This window comes from Rattus norvegicus, chromosome 17 (assembly GCF_036323735.1).
Source record: "Rattus norvegicus strain BN/NHsdMcwi chromosome 17, GRCr8, whole genome shotgun sequence".
In the NCBI taxonomy this organism is placed as follows: domain Eukaryota; kingdom Metazoa; phylum Chordata; class Mammalia; order Rodentia; family Muridae; genus Rattus; species Rattus norvegicus.
The window spans coordinates 73,273,551-73,294,582 of record NC_086035.1 but is presented as its reverse complement, the minus strand read 5'-3'; the positions used below and the strand labels follow the sequence as shown (position 1 = coordinate 73,294,582).

The following is a 21,032-nucleotide window of genomic DNA, read 5'->3' as shown; positions in this document are numbered from 1 at the left end:
AAGGCAACAATACATGCCAGATGGCACAAAGATTCACGGAGGTCCGCGGATGATTAACACACTGCAGTAGTGGAGTATCCCTCTGCTTGGGTTTCTCTCCTTCCTCCCCATGGCTGGACTCTGTATCTGGTTGAGCTCAGATGAACTACTATTCCCCTGTGAGAATTTTCTGGAGTTCCCTACAGAAGTGTGTATACACACACACACACACAGGAGTCAGCTCCCCTGAGTGCATTAGCGTTCCCCCACTCTCTGCATGGTGGTTATCGCCTCCTGTCTATGAGCTCTGCGAGCCTGAGGATGCTTGTCTTTATGTTGCCTCTAACGCAACTGGATGCAGAGTTGACATACAATGTATTTTGCTAATGAAAGAAGTACATGAGTGAAATGAAGGGATTTTTTCTACTACAGGTCAGTTTGGGATGGAGAGGAGGAGGCGGAAGGGAAGAAGCATGACAGGATTTGGATGAAGATGATGTACGTGGTATGAAGAGGAAATTCTGTGTTGAGCGTTCTTTGGAGTCTCGGAGTGAAAGACTTGTTTTATTTTATTTTAAAAGTTTACTTATTTTTCGTGGTGTGTGTATGTATGTATGTTCATATGTTCATGTGTATGAAGATAAATATGTTTGTGTGTACCAGAGTACATCCTCGGGTGTATGTTTTAAAGATGCTTTTTTAAAGAAAAAGATTTATTATTTTATGAATGTGCGTACACTATCCTCAGACACACCAGAAGAGGGCATCAGATCTCATTACAGATGGTTGTGAGCCACCATGTGGTTTCTGGGATTTGAACTCAGGATCTCTGGAAGAGCAGTCAGTACTCTTAACCGCTGAGCCATCACTCCAGCCCTTAAGATGTTTTTAAGAAATCCATGTATGTGTATGTCTGTGGGGGTATAAACACACACACGTGCAGTGTCTGTTGCAGCCAGAAGAGGGCATCCTATCCCCTGGAGTTGGAGAGACAGAGACTTGAGAGTCACTCAGTATTAGTGCTGAGAATCAAGTCCTCCAGAAGAGTACTGTGTGCTTCTAACCTCTAAATCTTCCCCCAGTCCTTCAAGGCCTGGAGGTATTGTTCTTTCACAAAGCCATCCACTCACTATGTAGACCAGGTAAGGTCTTTCACGGGCCTAGTTCTTACCAATCAGGATAGGCTGGTTGGTCAGCAAATTCCAGGGATCTACCTGCCTCTGCTCCCTTGCACAGGGATTACCAGTGGGCGCCATCACTTCATCTTCCTTAGAGAGGGTCTGTGGGATTGAGCTCAGGTTCTTATGTTTGTCAGGCAAAACTTTAGGAGTTGTGCCATTTTCCCTGGCCGCAACAGTCACTCTTTTGAGATGAGTCATATGTAAGATGTAAAGAAAAAACACACCAGAAGCTGTTTTGTGATTGATGCTTTAAAAGCCATACCCCATAAAAATAAGGCAGAAGCTTTTCCTTCTGAGACATTTTAGTTGACATGTATGAGTGCTTTATCTGCATGTGTGTTAGTTTACCACATGTATGCAGTACCTGTGCAGGCCAGAGGACAGAGTTGGAGCCCCTAAACCTGAAGCTTCTCATGGTTGTGAGGAACCCTGTGGTTGCTGAGTCTTGAACCTGGGTCCTCTGGAAGAGCAGCCAGTGTTCTTAACTACTGAGCCATTTCTCTAGCCCCTGTCTACTTCCAAGGAAACTTATACAAAAACAAGCTGTGTAAAACTTCCAAACCACAGTGACAGAAAAGAGATCTTTAGGGAAACAGACATTGTGACAACTAATTCTATTATTCTGCAGGACTTGGCCATTTTCCTAGGCTCCCAGTCACCCTGGAGCCTGGTGCGACCTGTGAGGAATGGAACAGGAGGGAACCAGGTGGAGAGGCAAGATGTCGAGCCCTGGTCCTCAATCCTTACCTCACCCATCCGGCCGTCTTGCCTTTCGCTCTTGCCTGTGAATAAAGAGCTCGGCCCACAGTTTTCTCTTTAATGGAGCTTGTAAAAGTCATACCGTTCACAGTCCTAGAACAGACGGAAGTCAACAGTGGGCCACGTTAGTAGTCCCAGGGAAACTAACAGAGAACAAGCAATCAGTTAGATTTCATCCATGAGGCCAACAGGCATTTTGAACTTACAGGAAGCAAGACCAGTGATCTTTGAATAATTTATACACAACACTCTCTTATCTGACTCTAATTTGAAAGAAGTTAAGTTGGGTTCCAGCTCCCCGGATTTCTCCTACGTACAATTATGTGCTTAAACTTCCCTATGTTGAAATCATACTTTTCAGGGGAAGCATTGGGAGATAGATGTGTCCTTTAAATGTGGGCCAGGAGAGGTGGCGTAGGGGAGGTGGCTAATAAGTCATGTGTTAGTTAATTTTCATTTGGTTTTTAGATCATTCTTGAAAGAGATAAGAATTAAACATAGACCAGTAGAAAAGAAAGCAGGTGTTCCACCAAAACTGGTATGTGGAATTCTCCCCCCTCAGGAACGAAAACAAAGTCCAGTGTCTCTTCCCCTCAAGTCCCAGAGAGGCTTAAATATGAGCTGTTCTCTGGAGACACAGACGTCTTCCATCACTCTGCCTTTGGGATCTTAATTAAAGGTAGAGAAAGACTTTGCCTGATTCTAAGGTCTGCATAGCCCATTGCATCTCCTTCGGTCTAAAAATTCAACCCAAGTAAAAGCAGATCAAAGTAAACATTTCGGGGTGTCGTCTTTGGCTACCTCAATTTGCCGAGGGATAAGAGGGGAAAAAAGGAAGAAGGTGAATGAAGAGAAACCGAACCCCAAAATATCTGGAATAAATGGACATATGCCACACACACACACACACACACACACACACACACACACATACACATACACACATACACACACACATACACATACACACACATACACATACACACACATACACACACATATACACATACACACATACACACACATATACACATACACACATACACACATATACATACACACACAGAAACACACACACACATACACACACACATACATACACATACACACACATACACACACATACACATACACACACATACACACACACACACGAGAGAGAGAGAGGGGAGAGAGAGAGAGAGAGAGAGAGAGAGAGAGAGAGAGAGAATAAATATAATTAAATCATTCAAAACAGGACAGTTTACAAAGATCTACAAGTTCTTTAGACAGTCAAAGCACTGGTTAGTCAAAACCCCTGCAGGCTGAAGTCTGTATTTGACAAAGTAAAAAGCAAACGAGACGTAATTCAACCTAAGGTTTTCATTAAGAAAAAAATCTGAGGTTGTATGTAGAGCAATATACTGTGTTCCAGGCAGTCTAAGGGGGACGCTGACCAACGAGAATGCTGTAGAGACAGCCACATGGGTGTTCAGACAGCCACACAGGTTGGAATAGACACCCATTCCAATCACCTATGGGAGCATTATTTAGCTTTAATACACACATGCCTCCAATGGATAATGGATTTAGCCATGGATAATAGCAGAGCTGTTGACTTCTTTTATTAAGAAAAATTCAAAATTATAAAAATATAAAGAGGAGAGTACGAGAAGCCGTCATGAGTGCATCCCTGGCATTTGCTATAAACACCGGGCCAACCTTGTTCATTTGTAACCTCTTCTTGCTCCTCACCTCAATTATCGGAAAGCCCATCTCAGATCTCACATCATTTCACCTGGGAACACTTTAATATCCACTTCGTAGTAGAGCTTTAAAATGTCTATGTGAGTAACCGAATCATTGGGTAGAAAATGGAAAATTTTTAAACGAAGCATAAGAAATAATTCCAACAGAGCTGCCGACCATTGAAATGGTCACCCGGGGAAGCAGCACAATTTATGATGAAGGGAAAAGTCAAGTCTAACCTTTGGTGTCCTCCACAGAGGACTCCAAACACTGGCTAAGAAACTGGGTTTAACTGCTGGTTCTCAACTACTTCCTTTCAAAGAAATGTGGGGCACATAATACTGGCAAATACACTCATATGGTATCCTATAAGATCCACATATTTTCTCTCTCAGGGGAATCACATGCAAATGCGAGTGAGTAGAAGGCAGCTACCATAGTGAGAGTCTTCCATTTGCTCCAACACGTTACAGATGAGAAGCAGGGGCTGGAGAGATGGCTCTGTCAGTAAAGCTCTTGCTGTGTAAATATGAGTTTGACACGTCACACCTATGTAAGGACCTGGCAGGGGGACACGTGCTTGCGTTTCCAGCACTGGTGATACAAAACCCAGGGGATCCCTGGAGCTACGGTAGCTTACTGGGCGAGTTCCAGGCCAGCAAGGAATCTCATCTCAAATAAAAGGTGGACAGTGCCTGAGGGAAGGCAACTAAGGTTGGTCTCTGCCCACCCCACATGAATATCCATGTGCAAGTTCACACACATGTGCATACACACACACACACACACACACACACACACACACTCAAAACAATGACAAGCACCCATCCCATAGTGACCCAAAGCAGCTCTCTAGCTCAGACAGTAGGAGTCAGTGAAGCAGTGGCCTCTTGAGCTCTGTTGTACCGGGAGGGCTTTGGATTCCTGGAGTGTGCAACCCCTGCTTCCACATAGGAGCTACTCACATGGTGAAGTTGGAGATAAAGGCCCCTTTGGGGATCTGAACATCGAACACGACATTTTGGGGCAATGGGGAATGGTTCACCAGTTTGCTCTGAATGGTAGTTGTAGCCATCCGAGACGTAATAGTGGACTGGACTTTGTAACTATAAAGAGTTACTGGATCAACGGAGTCCTGAAATTGGCAAGAAAGCATAATTGTAGTAACAAAAAGCTCGCATAGAAACACAGAAAGCAATATATATATATATATATATATATATATGTATGATGTTGTAAGTCATGTATTTTATTAGATTTGGTAAATACATTACTCAGGTATTGCTAAGCAACCGTCTAACTTCCTGAAATACCCTATAGAAAGAGATTGGTCATCATTTTGAGATGTATCCCTGACTTTTTTTTTCTGTTCTCCCTCCCTCCTTTCCTCCCTCCCTCCCTCCCTCTCTCCCTCCCTCGTGCCCTCCCTCCCTCTCTCCCTCCCTTCTGCCCTCCTTTCTTGCTTGCTCCCTTTCCTTATTTCCATTACTTTAGAATCTGGGTAGAAAATGAGTGCGGAGCACAAGATGGACTGAAAGAGTTCAGGAAATAATTTCAAAAAGCTGAGCTGCAACTAGGGCCAGGAGTTGGGGGGTCACAGGGTCGAAAAAGACCCTGTCTGTGTCTTTAGAGTGAAATGAAAGCAGGGTGCTGTAGAGCTGAACTCCATATGCACCCCGCAAACTCCACATTGCTACCTCTTTCCTTCAGTCTCACTGCTAACTCTCACGTCTTCAGCTTGCTTCCTATCCTGTACAAGCAAGCTAAGGGAAACTGCTGGCTGCACACAGCAAACGGAACTGTCCTAGAAAGGGCGCTTTGATGCAGTTGCTTGTTTAATAATCCCTTGGACTCCCCTTTCCCTCTGCTATGTGTGGAAGGTAGCCCCAGCTTAAGCAAACAAAACAAAACACTGTGCCGGTATGATCACAGGCAAGGCATGAAGAATTCCTCCTTTAGGATGCTCCCAAGACCTGCAAGGTCCTTCAGGCCTGTGGCAATGGGTGACTGCTAGATATTGCTTTTCTTCCTCTAAGATTTGCTTTACTTTATTACCAGGTCTCAGCCCTCAGAGTTTGCTGTCTGTGGCTAATGCTTCCAAATGATGCCCCCAGCCTATCTCATGCATAGATAAAATCAAAGCCTATTTTCCCTTCCTCCTGCTCCAAGGCGGAAGCTCTCAGTTCAGGACAGGACACCGACACAAACCACTCCCTTTGGGTGTTCTCTTGGGACCAAAAGGTCTACTTTGGACCTTTCAGGAACTTGGGCCATGCTGCCTGAGGGTGGTTTCCATAACCACTCTTTTACTGCTACAGGTATCAAGTGTCACGTTTTTAAATCAAGGTTACTCAGTTGGTATTTAATGCGTATTGTTGGGCAAAACCTGTATCGTTAGTAAGACATGAGAAGATAGGAAAGGCGTGTGAGCCTCAGTGGCATCTGCCCTGCCTGCGAGCACTGTTCTCTTCAGTACTGTTTCAGGAGAACTTTCAAACAGAATTGGGCAAGGGGAAGTTTCAAAAGTCGGGTAAATACCCCCAGTGACAGAGAAAGGAGACACCTGGATTGGTTTCCAGGTAATAGATAACAGGAAAATCACTCACACACCAATCCATGACGCAACCAACCGAAGCAAACTCACCATCTCCTCTCCCGAGTCTTCAGAAAGGCTTCTCTGTGGAAAGAAGCCAGAGATAGTCATCCTTTAGCCGTATGCGGCTACTACCTCAAGGCAAAAAACCCTGTTCTCAGAGAATTACGTGGCTTTCCTACTGTCGCATAATTTATTCATTGAAGTCAAGGCAAGAATGTGGAGTATTACAGAAAATGTTTTCCTCACATGGGAGTTTCTCTGAACAACTTTCGCAGACATTTTTGTTGGGATGTGTGTTGCTCTGGGATAGCATAGTTAGCTTTGGAAGAACTTTCTCTATGAGATTTTCTGAGCCTCAAGTCGGCTTCCTTCATTGTTTACATAGTGGTACGAGTTTTCCTTTAGATTACCCGCCTTGCTCATAATGATCCATTCTTACGTATGGTATGATTTAGAGTCTGCCTCATCCTCTCAAACTAAGCTACACGATAGCAGGGAATGAGTTTCCTACATTGTTAGCTCCCGAGCCACACAGGATGAATGGTACCTTGAAAACTCTATACTCTTAACTACCACATCAGAAGATTGGCCACATTGAGTCCTGTAAGCACAGACAAAGGGTACCACCTTACTTTTGAAAGGTAACCAGGTTAAGAAGCTTGAGTTAACACTTAATGTCTGAGGGATGACAAAAATGTCCAACGTTGTACGTGAGCTAATTTGTTTCAGGTGATGTTTTAGTGGATACTGTGACACAGGTCAGGACTGCCTTTTGGCTGTCTTTCAGATACTCTGTTTCTGGTGACCTGGAGCTCACCATGTAGTTCCAACTTTGTAGCCTCTAAGATGGCCTCAATTTTGTAGCAATCTTCCTTCCAGAGTGTTGGGATTATATGCATGACCGTAACCAACTCTTTAGATGTTTTGACACAGTGGTCAATGACTAAGTTTTCTCTCCAGTGGTGAGGTAGAAGCCATGATACAAAGTCCTACCTACTGGGTTTTAATAGTATTGATCTAGCAAAGCTGGACTTTAGAAAGTCAAACATTCATAGCCAGACAAAGCCAGTTACTGTTATTTCCATAAACACCCCTTTTCTCAGCATGTGGGCTCTGTGTGAGAGAAGCCAAGCCCTTGTTGGCATGGCTCTCCCTCTCCCACAAATGAGGAGATTTTCCCTGTCATCTCAGTGGCTTCCGGGATGTCTAGTTCTTTGGACCAAAGTGTTTTCCAGGCTGGTCCCTTTGACAAAATGGCCAGAGGAAGGAGAATGGGTGGTTTTACTAAGTGCCCTTTATGGGGTAGAAACTTAGGAAAACAACATCAAAGTCCCATTGTACACCACCTTGACAATATTCTACAAGAGTGGAGCAACACTAGACTACCCTTTGTTAGAAAAAAAAGCACACGTTTTTTAGAAAATAGAGTCGTTTTTTACCTCTTCTCCACTCACGGTCTCTTACACTTATTTTCGCCATTTGGAATTGAGTTTACTATACCTGATGTCTTCTGTTCTCTTGAACAAAAGGAAGTTTATCTGGAGCCAGTTCCACAAGATCATCATATTCTGCAAACTAAAGACATAGTTGTGGCTGCTTATCTCTTTGAAAATCATTTACAGAAAAAGAGGCGTTCGTTACATTGCTCTATGTTCATTCCTCTGGTGTTGGACTATCCTGTTTTTGATACAATTTCTTCGATATGTATATTTGCTGGTCAGGTCTCAGAAACAAGTAAAGGAAAACGAACTCAAATTCTCGTCAGATGAGAAGTCAGGTTTGAGCTTGCCTGAGTGTGATAAGGCCGACGTGTAATCAGATGATAAAAGGTGCTCAAGAAAGTACTTGGACGGATTTAGAGGGTGCTAATCAGCAACGTATGAAAAGAAGGCTGGTTAGAAATTACTGGAAAAGCACAAAGATGTCTGGGTGTTTCACCTTCAATCTGAGATTTCTGACACTTTTTGGTGGCTTTCAAAGTGTTGGAAAATAAGTTTCTAAGCAAAGTGATTTTCCCTCCTAAAAACATACTCCCCCCCCCCCCCGCTCTAGTATTTTTGTGTGCAACCCACTCTGGGGTATTCTCTGAAATAATCCTGTAACACAGTTTTCCCTGCCAGCACAGAAGTAGCTCTTGTGTGATATTCAGAACAATTCAGTTCAACGCTTCTGCTGCCATACTGGGGTGTCCAGTGGTCGCAAGTGGAGAGCTGAGACCAATGACTGCTGTTCCTGAATTTTGCCAGCTCTGTCGGCACCGTCTTTTCTCAGAATACTTAATGTGTCCTTATTACAAAAGTGATTGCCCACTTACATGTAAAAGACCATGATGCTTTGAGAACGGCCGAGCGAAAGAGTAATAATAGTTTTTCTTTTCTTTTTTTTTTTTTTGGTTCTTTTTTTTCGGAGCTGGGGACCGAACCCAGGGCCTTGCGCTTCCTAGGTAAGCGCTCTACCACTGAGCTAAATCCCCAGCCCCATAGTATTTCTATATAACAATGCCAGCGACCACTGAGCAGTACTAGTCCATGTACTGTGCCTGGTAGCTTACCAACTTAGTTCTCATTGGAATTAGGAATAGGTCTGTTATTACACACATTTTTATATAGGGAGTGGACAACTATGCTTGGTAGATGCTATGTAAATATCTGACCACTGAATTTGATTGAGATTTCATGCAAAAATCTGATGATGTCTTAGTAAGCAGCTGCACTTTATAATCAATTAGACAGGAAGTGCCAGTCATCAGACGAAGGTCCCCCCCCCCGCGCCCCGCCATTTCTGTTCTACATGGAGCAAGTTCATTGAACAGGAATTGCACCCAACTATTCACGGCCAATAGTAAGGACTCCTGCAGCAGCATTTACCTCAGAGTATCCGTTTATGGGGATTTCGAAGGCTCGTGCTTCCAGAAGAAATAGCCAGACGAGGAGGTGCACGAGCTGCTGCATTTTGCCAGACATCTGTGCCAAGCTCTCCAGAGCAGATGGTCTGGGGACGATTCCCCACTGCTGAACCAGGTTCACAGGAACTTGTCTGTTGGTGAGAGCAGATCGTTTCAAAAAGAAGCAAAGAGAAGAAAGTGCTCTAACTTTGCTCAAATTCAGGACAAATATTTGTTGTGGAGCTCAAACTGGAGCTGTGGGGGTGGAAGGGAAACCTGGGGTTATTCAAACAGGCCAGGAGCAGTTCCTGGGCTGTGGGGATGAGTCAGGGCCAGACCTAGGGTTAGACAGTTGTGCATTCCCGACCCCTTGATTGTGTTGATCGTAATTGATCTCAGAATCAGAGACACCTGAAGATAATTATCTCCCTCTTTAAAGGTTCAAGTAAGGGGCTATACTACGGAAAAAATATTCAGAAAAATGAACTAAACTCACAATGTCTGGAGATAAAATGATTTTATTTAAATAGCAGCAGGTGGGCCAGAGAGATGCCTCGGTGGTTAAGAGAACTGACTGTTCTCGCTGAGGACCCAGGTTCAATTCCCAACACACATGTTGGTGCACATACACACATGCATGCAAACACACACACACCACACACACACACACAAGATAAAGAAATCTAAAAAAAAATTAAAAGAGAGCAAGAGGCATTTAGGAAAAGTAAGAGAAGAAATAGAGTGGTTTTCTGAGGAGAGAATTCATGGCCCGGGTTTTCCCCTCTCACTTTGATAACTACGTAGTTGCTACATGTGAAGAACAGGGGAAGTTGATGCAGGGGACCAGGGCTCACTTCCCAGGGAACATGTTCACGAATTGAAGTGACCCCTCTAGCTGCCTCTCATCTCTCTTGGCATAGTGGCTCTGTCCTTTGAGTGAGTCATGTGGTGAGAATACAAACTATGAATTATAAAATTGTTACAATGTTATTACAACACCAGGCACACATTTCTGGGAAATGATTCAAAGAGAAAACTGTGTGGAAAAAAATCCATATCTACGAAAGAGGGACAACAAGCACGTTGGCAGATAAGGGGGAGCCCTAAGCAACAAGCTGAGCCAGGTAGTGGATTTAGTTCCCATCCTGTGAACATCAGTGGAGGCTTTGTTATGTACTGGGTACCAAACCCTTAAAAGAAAGCATGGGAAGCATCCTGGAGCCACTCACTGCAGTAGTGGAAGAGGACGGAAACTACACTGAGATGAGGGGCAAACTAGGTCATGCCCAGTACAAGGATGGGATCCACTGACCTGGAGACGTGGAGAGAAGGCGGGGCTTTATCAGCTGGGTCTACAAAGATTGGAGCAAGTGCCCCAGGCTCACTGGGCATGCTGTAACTCAGGGAGCAGGATGAGCATGACCCAAGAAAGAGGGATGCTATAAACATGTCAGGAGATGGAGGGAAAGAAGAGGAGCAGGCAAATGAGACCCCATGCATTAGGCTGCAGGAGCCTGAATTCTGTGCTGCGGGCAGAAAGAACTCAATAGAATTCGAAGGGGAGAAGACAGACGGAACCTCCTTTGGGTGTGACTCAGATGATGAAATCAACAAGGCATGAACTCAAGGACCTACTTCAGGGACTGACACTCCTTTTGCGATAGCGTAAGGCCCTGAACCAAGGCAAAGGCAGTGGGGCTAATTCGAGATGACCTGTTGGTTTATGAACCTGTCATACAAAACTCTAGGTATGAATATGAAACGGTAGGTATGCACATTTTCCAAGCATTCACTTTTGATATGAAGATGGGTGTGTGCTAATTATTGCTAATGAAAGCACTGTGCTGACTTATGAGGCTATGAGAAAATCATACAGATAGACAATTCGCCAAGACATCATGGTGATTATCGGATTGCCCAGCTTTAGGGCAACTTAGAATTCCTCTCTTTATGATAGCAGTTAAGAATCTGTCTTCCTAGGTCATACCTGCTTCTACCATTTACTCACTGTGAGATAAGCATCATCTCCCATTGCTGTAGACTGAATTGTGTCCCTCTCAAATCCATAAGCCACACCCCCACTACAGTGAGATTTAGAGTAAAGGAGCAATTACAGTTAAATGATGTCAAAGGGATGAGGTCTGTGATCCAGTAGGAGCAGTGTCCTTATAAGTCTCCCCATGAAGACTCAACAAGAAAGCGGCAGTACACAGATCAAGAAGGGGACCCCAAGGAAAGCTAATTTAAGGGTAACTGGATCTGAGATATTCATCCTTTAGAACTTTAGGAGTAAATTTCTATTATTCAATCTGCTCAGCTCGCTGTACTTTTAATTATACTAGGTTCAGCTAGGACATGGATCTCCTCTACATCATGGATTTTTAGAGCATTAAATATGATCATGTACTTGGAAGACTTGGCACTGGGATTGGAAAGGTGCTTTCTCGGTGGTTAAGACCACTCGCTGTTCTTTCAGAGGAACCAGCTTTGATTTCTAGCACCCACAGCCAGCCACTCACAACCATTTCCTGCAGACTTCAATGCCTCTAGCATCAGTAGACACCTGCACTCACATGCTCATACACATGTACACACACATGCTCATACACATGCACACACATGTATACACACATACACACTTCCCCCCACTCACATTCTCACACACATGTTCATACACATGCTCATATACATGCACACACATGTATACACACATGTACACACACTTCCCCCACTCACATGCTCATACACATGCACACACGTACAAACATGCTCATACGCATGCACACACATGTATATACACATGCACATACACATTTGCACACACATGCTCATATACATGCACATACACATGCTCATATACATGTCCCACATACATAATTCATAATAATAAAAGTAAAGAAATAGTAAAAGTTTTGCAAATTGCTAATTGTTCAGTAAATAACATTTACAAATGATGCTCCTGAAAGGGGATGTAGATTTTGGTGTGAATACATTTGGGCACACGAAAGTGGAGCTGCACAATCATTAGCTATACTTACCCACGAAATGACTATACTTACCCGCAGAACTACTTCTGTTTCAGATTTGTGAGAGCAGATCTTAGCTCAGTGCCTGGCAGTCTGTTTCTCCACATGTTGTGAAGAGCAAACAAAGACTCGTTCAATTGATTTTTTTCCATCATAGATTCTTTTGTTATATGCCTGCTTTTCTTTCTTTTTGGTTTCTTCTGAACAAGTAACTCATCCACATATACCTCCTGTCTCCTCGATTTTGCACACTGGTTTGCACACGAAGTTCCTCCTGCACTGTAGACCAGGGAGCCCTGAATGCCGATGACATCTCGTGTACTGTCCGAGCCTAGCAGAATTTTATTTTCCATGTCACAAAATATGGACGCTTGGATGCAGACTTATAAGTCTAGGATGTACTAACACCAAACCCTCATGGGAAGGATTCCTTCTGCTTGTCATTCTCCACTGAGAAAATGATTTGGGACAAGTTAGACCCAATGACACATTTTTCATAAACAATTATAATCTCTCAGTATCCTAGTCCCTTTCATTCACTATTATATCTTCACTGACTTTAAATTGATAATCAGAATTATCTCTGAAGAAACCAAATTTGGAGCAGCCTAGGTCCTACTTTCCTTTTCAGGTGCTGGCTTGTCTCTAAATGCCAAGGTCTCCAGGAAAAACACCCTATTTGCTTTCCCTTGATGTTTGGAAGCACAGTGACTCTCATTGGGAAGGGCATGTGTGTTCAGGTCACTGGGTCTTGAACCTGTGACCCTTCCCCCCCACCTTCTATGCCCAGGCCTTGATAACATAATGAACCAAAGCTACCCACTGTTGCAAGTGTTCATGATTTACAGGAGGAAAATCAATATCATAAAGACCACAAGAATATTCACTTTCATGTGTGCGGAAAGTCAGTGGTAAATCCATATGGAAAAAAAATCACACTATTTCATGACATGTGGATGGAGTAATAACTCAGTGAGTGCTCACTGAGAGTTCTGAGAAGTGCCAATAAATCTGAAAGTTGTCACTGAGTGTGTTGTGCACTTTAGACAGTGGCAACTGCGTGCTTATAAGAAGCTCAGTTTTATCCTATCTGAAGTAGAGATACAGACAGACAGACACACATCTATATGTAGGGGCACTTGCCTGTGCGTGCATGTGTGGAGGCCAAAGGTTGATATTGGATGTATTCTCCAATTGTTGCCTACCTTAAGACAACGTTTCTCGCTGAACCAGGAGCTCACTGTTTTGACTAAGCTAGCTGGCCTGGATCTGTTTCTGTGGCCTTAATGATAGGGCCACATTCATGACTGTCACATTTGACTTTTACTTGAACGCTGGGAATCGAACAGAGGGCCTCTTGCTTGTGTAGTTATCAGTCTCTGCTCTGAGGCTCTCCCCAGCCCAAGACTATGTTTAGAAGTTCTAAATCAAGGCCAAGCTAATGTATACATAGCCATGTCTGACTCTCACCTCCTGGGCCACTGGGTCCAATGATGCACAGTACAGAGAAAATCTCTTTCTCTACAAATATGGGCTCTGATTACTTCATCCTCATAGTGAGGCCAGAGCGTTTTTGTTAGAGATTTTAAAGGATTATCTGTTTGCATTTTAGAGAAGATGTCCTACTATCTGGCCACATCTGTTCCCTTACATTAGGTACAGGTATAAGTTAGTGTCATTTAGATCCATGGTATGAAAACATTTTGGAAGAAAAATATTTGGAACGAAATATCTGCACTGTGAGTAAACATGACCTAGGGGTCACAGAACTGGTATTTCCCTTACTTTTTATGCCAATAAAATCTTCGTTGTTAAGTCATCTTCTTCCCCGCACTTCTTGTGTTCAACATTCTGTGGGGTGAAATAATAAATAGGGCACCACTCCACACTAGCGCCCATGCGCTCTGGCCTCGGCTGTCCTGTGGCTTCCATGGATAGCCCGTGCAGTGATTGTCCATCTCATGGTTCCCATGCGTGGATTCTGCTCCCATTCCCACCCATCTGCCCTCTGTGGTTAGGAGTCACAAATCCCCATAACCCGGTAGAATCAAAACTTTAGAGGCTTGTAATCTATCCATCAGATTTATATCAGTAAATTCTCACCCCACAAAACATCCACACAGTGAACTCAGAGCCAATTGATATTGATATAAACAGCCCACCTAGACAGAACAAATTGTCCTGAAATTATCCATCCCTTATAAGATATTTATAGTTACCTGTGGTTATCTAAAGCCACTAGGAATCTAGATCTAGATTGTCTTTCTATTCCCTCCATCTTCCTTCCTTCCCTGTCTCTCCGTCTCTCTGTCCCGTCTCTAAAATTCTCAGCCCGCCTTCCTTTTCTACTGCCCAATCACAGGCTCTCGCCTTATCTTGTGCCTGCCCTCACCTGCATATAGACAGCAACCCACAGCATTCAAATTCAACCATCTGCCGCCATAGAGATAATGGGCCTAGGGTTACAGAGCTATCAGCCATGCTAGGTCAATTGCAGTAGAACATAACAGGTGTAGGCATTCTTCCTATGGTGTCCAGATGCTTCTGGAAAAGTAGGGAGCCAATCTAACACCCAAACATCTAACATCAGAATCCATCTTCTGGTCAAGTTCTCCTTCCTGTGTCTTATCAGGTCTCTCTCCAAGGTGTAACGAGTACAGAGGATGGTCGGATGCCTGAGCCATGGGAAGGCTAGAGCTCTTCTGAATGGTGATGAAGCACGGCTCAGAGTGGTTGGCATGTGGCCAGGGCCGTTACAGGCAGTGACTAGAGAGGATCTAGAATGGTGGGCACAGTGAGGTGGTGTCAATAGGGTCTGAGTAAGCAGTCTTGTTCCAGATCCTCACTGCCCATCACAGAGGCAGCATCTCCCCTCCCATTCACTAACGATGTCATGCTTGGGCAATCTTTGCATACTTTAATGCCCATAACTAAAAGATGGGGATAATAAATAATACCTACGAGAACATGTAAGGCCCTCTAACTATGCATCACACTGAAAAATTGAATGACTATTATTTCTGTTATTTTTGTTTGCTTGTTTTTGTTTTTTTTCAAAACAGGGTTTCACTGTGTATCCCTGACCATCCTAGAACTTGCTCTATAGACCAGGTTGCCTTCAACCTCAGAGATCTGTCTAACTCTGCCTCCCCAGTGCTGGGATTAAAGGTGTGTGCCACCAAGCCCCGCTTTATTCATAAAATTATTAGAGCAACTTTATCTAAGACATTCTGATCTCCAGGAAGTAGTGTGTGCTTCTTTCACTTCAGGTCACTTCACGTGCCTCCCAAGAGTATTTTAAGAGCACATCAAATAGTACCGTTGTAGCTAAGGAAAAGACAGTCCTTATTGATTTTAATGTAATTCAAATTTACCGACCCTCACTCATGCTTCAAATTAGTCCAGTCCAGAGTCAGGGCGATAGACCCAACTCTTCTTTCTAATGAGAGGAAATTGGAAGGAGGTATTTAAGGAAAGGTGGAATGGTAATGTCATGACCAGTAAGTGGGGCAGCAATTAAGAACAGTGCCTTAATGACAATCAATATCTTTATGCCTAGATAAGGCTTGTCTCTACCTGGCATCACAGAAACTTCTCTTTTCAAGATGGCGACCACTACAGAAAACCACATCCAATCAAAAGGCAGAGATGTGGATGGAGTCCAGTCCCAATGGATACATCAACAAAACATTCCTGTATCGGTCAGGGTTCTCTAGAGTCACAGAACTTATGGAATCTCTCTCTGTATTGAGGGACTTTATTGTGATGTGTAGTCCAACTAACACAACAGGGGTCAGTTGTGAATGGGAAGTCCAAGAATCTAGCCCAGTCCCATGAGGCTAGTTGTTTCAGCTGTTCTTCTGTGGAAGTTGATCCAACAGATGTGCTGGCAAGTAAATACAAGCAGGTGAAGGAGAGTGAATCTTCCTTCTTCCAATGTCCTTATGCAGGTCTCCAGCAGAAGGTGTGGCCCAGATTAAAGGTGTATACCAACATGCCTGGATCTGGGATTTGCTGTGTCCCAAATTGACCTTGAACTCAGAGATCACCTTACCTCAGCCTCCTGGAATTAAAGGAGTGTACTGCCTTGCTTGGGCCTAAGCTTTTCACGGCCACTACACCTCAAGATCTCCATGCCAAGGTCTAGGTCAGAAACTTGTAACTTCCAGCATTAAGATTGGGATCACAGATAAGCCCTCCAATTCTGAATTGCAGTTCATTCTAGATGTAGTCAGGCTGACAACCAGGAGTCGCCATTACAATTCCCAGAGGAGCAGTGAGTTTGCTGTGAGATTGTGTTGCCTAGTTATTTTCAGAGACTACACCCAACATGATTGTCCAAACATGAGCTGAGCAAGAGTGACACCAGTGGAGGTGCCAGACTATACAGGGAAAAGCCCAAGAGCCCTCAACCCGAAGAATGATAGGCAATTGAGGAACACTGAGAGGTGAGCTGGGAGCAGGAGAGGTGGCCTTCCTCAGGGATGAGCACAGCAACTGGCTGTCTAGTGCCAAAGGGACAGCCCTGAAAACATACTAAATAGTAACATTATAGGACTGAGCAGGTTGTAGTTAGGAACATACACACATATGTGTGTGCACACGTGCAGAGCACACAATAGCAATGAATGAGCAAAGAAGTCATGGATTTGAAGGAGAGTGGAGAGAGGTAGATGGGAGGGTTTGGAGGGAGAAAGGGGAAGGAAAAATTGTAATTGTATTATAATCTTCAGATAAATATAGATAAAATAAGTGGCTGAAAGGGAGACTATTTGGAGAGGGAGGGAAGAGACAAGTGAATAGGACAAAGGTTGATGGGGCATAAATATGACTAAAGCAGAAGGCTATGAATGTATGAAATGTTACAGGAAAGTTAATAATAATGATAATAATAATAGTAATTAATGATAATTAATACTACTAATAAAAAGCAGTGCTGAAAGTCTAGAAGAGAGTATGGATGGCGGAAATCACACCAAAATGCACTCTTCCTGCTGCCTTTGCCTGGGGGGATGGCTCACTTGGTCAAGTGGTCATACTGGGCAAACACATGACCTGAGTTCAGAGCTCAGAACCACAGAAAAGGCAGAAAGTGGCTGTAATCTTACAACTGGGATTCCCGAAATCCAGCTAGCTTACCCAACTCAATGAGCCTTAACTTCACAGGAAGATTGTCTCAAAAGCAAGTAAGCAGAGAATACTGGGAGGAAGCTCGACCTTGAGCCCCTGTACACAGGACCACATGCAAACAGACAGAATAGAATTAAGAGAAATAAAGAGATTGGCAGCCCAGCAAAGATGGCTTAATGTTGTCAATAACTTTTTTGAGTTGTTTTTCCTGGGAATACAATGTCAAGCCGTAAAGAATAAAGCACGCAATGGGAAATATAAGCCCAAAGAAATACAGAGCCAGCAAGGCTGTGAGAAAAGAATTTAAGTGATTCATTTCTCAGACCAATTACTCTGCTGGACTGGAAGAAGTTCTGAGTTGAAAGAGATTCTAACTTGTGACTATTAGATCACCCCAATATTCAAAAAGAATTTGGGGTCTGTAAATTACAAGTTGGGGAACTTGAAGTGGACTTATTTGAAAAAAATATAATAGAAAAAATGATCTAAAAGGTGCTTGGTGATTCTTAAAAAGAAAGAATTCAAGGCGCATACATGTGCATGCATGTGTGTGTGTGTGTGTGTGTGTGTGTGTGTGCGTGCGTGTGCGCACACGTGCACACGTACGTGAATTTGTGTAAGGCAGAAAGCAGGTGAGTATTCAGCATTTACCTCTCCCTGCTTTGTGGCTATAGAAGCAATGTGAACAGTTGCATCTCATTTCTGCTGCTAAGCCTTCTCTACCACGAGGAGCTGTGTCCCCTTCAAACCGTGAGCCAAATAAGTCTTTCCTCTGCTAAGTCTGTTTGTCAAATCCTATGCTTCAGAAGTGAGTATCGTAACCAATATACTCAAGGACCTAAACTCCTCCCTTCATAAAACTCCTATAAACATTCCACCACCTCCTAATCATGCCAAAACTTCAACGCACAGGTCTTTGGCCCATGTTCTAGACTCAAACTATAGTGTAGAGGGTGTAGCTCAGTGGCAGAATGCTACTGAGTATGCTGCAGGCCCTGTGTCCAATTCTTGGTACTACAAACAATCATACACACAAACATTTAGATAAAGGTCAGTAGACCAAAGAAGGCAGACAATGACAGTCTGGGTTCCATGTTCAGGAAGAAGACAGAAGGGGGATCTAGGAGACCAAGCCAAGTACAAAGAGTTCTGCCAAGATGTGCTTAAGGGTGAGGAAACAGAGGAATCAAGGAATCTTCAGAGGGAATTGAAGTTGGGGTTACATTGAAGCCAGAGCTCTGGCCTCATTTTGGTCAGACCCTCGGAGACAATATAATTTACCAGCAGACAGATTTACAACGAGTTGTCACACTCAACTCATAAACACTCCTATCACATCATAGCCAAATCCTCCCAGACTATGGAGCTTACAAATGAGACAGGGAGATTTGCTGCCCTTAATAACTAGTCATTGACAATCTCTACAGAACAACACATCGAACTGATTTTACATCACTTTACTATGGTGTTTTTAAGACGAAGACTCAGGTTTGTCATAATACAGATTTATTTTAAAAGGTTTCTTATGGGTGAGTGTGAGAGAGAAAACGCAATGAATTTTTACCTGGTTGATTATAGGACTGGTTGTTTCAAGAAATCTAACCAAGAGATTAGAATGGCGGCTCAAGAGATAGTTCAGTTGGTAAAGTATTTGCCTTGTAGGCATGACAATCTGGATTGGCCTCCCAGAACCCATCTGAAAATGTCAGGGATGTTGGTGTGTTCTTGTAATAATGGTGCTGGGGGAAGAGAGACAGGAAGGTCTCTGGAACTCCACGTCCAGAGAGTCTAGTGTAATTGGTGAGCTCCGGGCCAACAACCGATCGTCTCCAAGGAGATGGGCAGACAGTATTCCCAAGGATGTCATTGAAGACTGGTGGAACAGAGATTTAAAAACTACATCCTGAGGATATAATCTGAACACACAGTTTAAAACGTCAAAGCTGGAGAGGATATGAGTCTCATCCAAGTATGAAGCCAGAGAGGAGGTTATTAAGAACTTTTTATCCTATGGAGACACCATGCCAGAAAGGAGGACAGAGTCTGAATCCAGGGAAAGAAATCAAAGGTTGGAAGAAGCCGGGCAGATATCCAGTCTCCATGGCAGAAAAATGAGCAGAGCTAGGTCGGCCATGAGAGGACTAGGGGCAAAGGGAGTTCAAATGGATGAAACTGGGCCTTTCTGTAACTCACCCTGGGAACTCTAAGCATCTGCCAACTGTTCCTTTGAGGTGCACTTTGGCAGTAATCACTGGGCCAAGATAGGTCGGTACCAGGAATGTTCCACTTCCCTTCTACTGCATCACTGAAGCCATTTAATAAGTCTCCTGAGTCTGTAGCTTTCCTGGGTTCAATTGGAGGTTCACTTGTTCTCTGTAGTGCTGTCTGGGCCTGCAGTCAAGCAGACATTCCTCTAGGCTCTAGCATCCAACGACCTCACCAGGGGTTGGAAGTCATCGCTACAGCGTCTGACTTCTCTCAATAACTTCTCCTCTCTGTAAAATCACCACATGGCCTACACAGCAAGGCAGGGCTCAAGGAGAGCATCGTAGAAACTCAAAAGTGTAATTTGTAAATATCTAAGTCCCAACCTCGGACTCCACATGTCTATAGAATTTAATTGGGCAAACCAAGTCTGAGGGACACTCTGATCCAAAAGGAGAGGAAATAAATCCCAACTTCAGTTTGAAGAATGAAAAAAAATTTGGGGGCCATCTTTAGGCTAGGGAATATTCTATCACAGAACTACACTCTAAGCCCAGTGGGAATTCCTGTAATAACAAGGAAAACAGAAAATGTGGAAAGTGTAAGGAGACAGAGTTTCAGAGACATGATGTCAACATGGAAATGGATACTTAATAAAGAGCATTCTAAAGATAAGTTGGAGGTGACCGTGAAGAGCTTTGCAGTAAATGGAGCGTAGTCAAGTCTCACTGAATAGTGTCTGCACTGGATGTTGACATTGTGATTATTAATGCTGTATCTGTCATCAAAATGTCTGAACTTCACACAGAGGCTACCAAACCACATTTTGGAAAGGACCCACAGGGATTCTTGTATTGGGATGGTAATCTCCTGAAAGTCAAACTCTAAGGAGCTACGCCTGTTCTGTAGAAGGCTAGAGAATTGGCTTTCTTCTCTTTTAACTTGCTTCAGAGCACCCACCCTCCTTCCAACTAACTTCCGTCCTGATTTAGCAGATAGTCCATCTGGTATATTAGAGGTGGGTAATCCATCTTAGATATTAGAGGTGGATAGCCCTTCTAGGGTAGAAGTAGAGGTGGAATAGAGGCAGATAGCCCATCTGGGACATGAATAGAGGTGGATATCCCATCTAAGATATAAATAGAGGCAGATAGATCATGTGAGATATGAATAGAGGTGGATATCCCAATTGGGATATGAATAGAGGCAGATAGTCCACCTGAGATATGAAAAGAGGCAGATAGCCCATCTGAGATATGAATAGAGGCAGATAGCCCATCTGAGATATGAATAGAGGCAGATAGCCCATCTGAGATATGAATAGAGGCAGATAGCCCATCTGAGATATAAATAGAGGGTAGCCTAAGAACACAGGTCCAAAAGAGAAATACTTGGGGTTAGTGTTGTTATATGACATCTTTGTATTTTGTATACAACATTACTACTCAGCTAGAGCAAGCAAGCCATGCTTTAACACTTTTCTCTTTTATTTTGTTTTTTAAGAACAATACAATATTTTCACTAATTCTTTGACTCATATGATA

At 43.5% G+C, this 21,032-nt stretch overlaps 1 protein-coding gene across 1 annotated transcript in view; it reads right to left on the bottom strand.

Annotated features, from left to right (window-relative positions):
- Positions 1-9,302, bottom strand: part of Itih2 (inter-alpha-trypsin inhibitor heavy chain 2) — a 36,275-nt gene extending 26,973 nt beyond the window's left edge. Inside the window, exons 1-5 of the mRNA NM_001419801.1 lie at positions 9,111-9,302; positions 7,744-7,818; positions 6,292-6,324; positions 4,613-4,782; positions 1,908-2,012 (exon numbers count right to left, since the gene is read on the bottom strand). Of these exons, the coding sequence (NP_001406730.1) occupies positions 1,908-2,012; positions 4,613-4,782; positions 6,292-6,324; positions 7,744-7,818; positions 9,111-9,194 (467 nt within the window). The 5' untranslated portion in view covers positions 9,195-9,302. The remainder of the gene's footprint in view (positions 1-1,907; positions 2,013-4,612; positions 4,783-6,291; positions 6,325-7,743; positions 7,819-9,110) is intronic.
- Between the last annotated feature and the right edge of the window lie 11,730 nt (positions 9,303-21,032).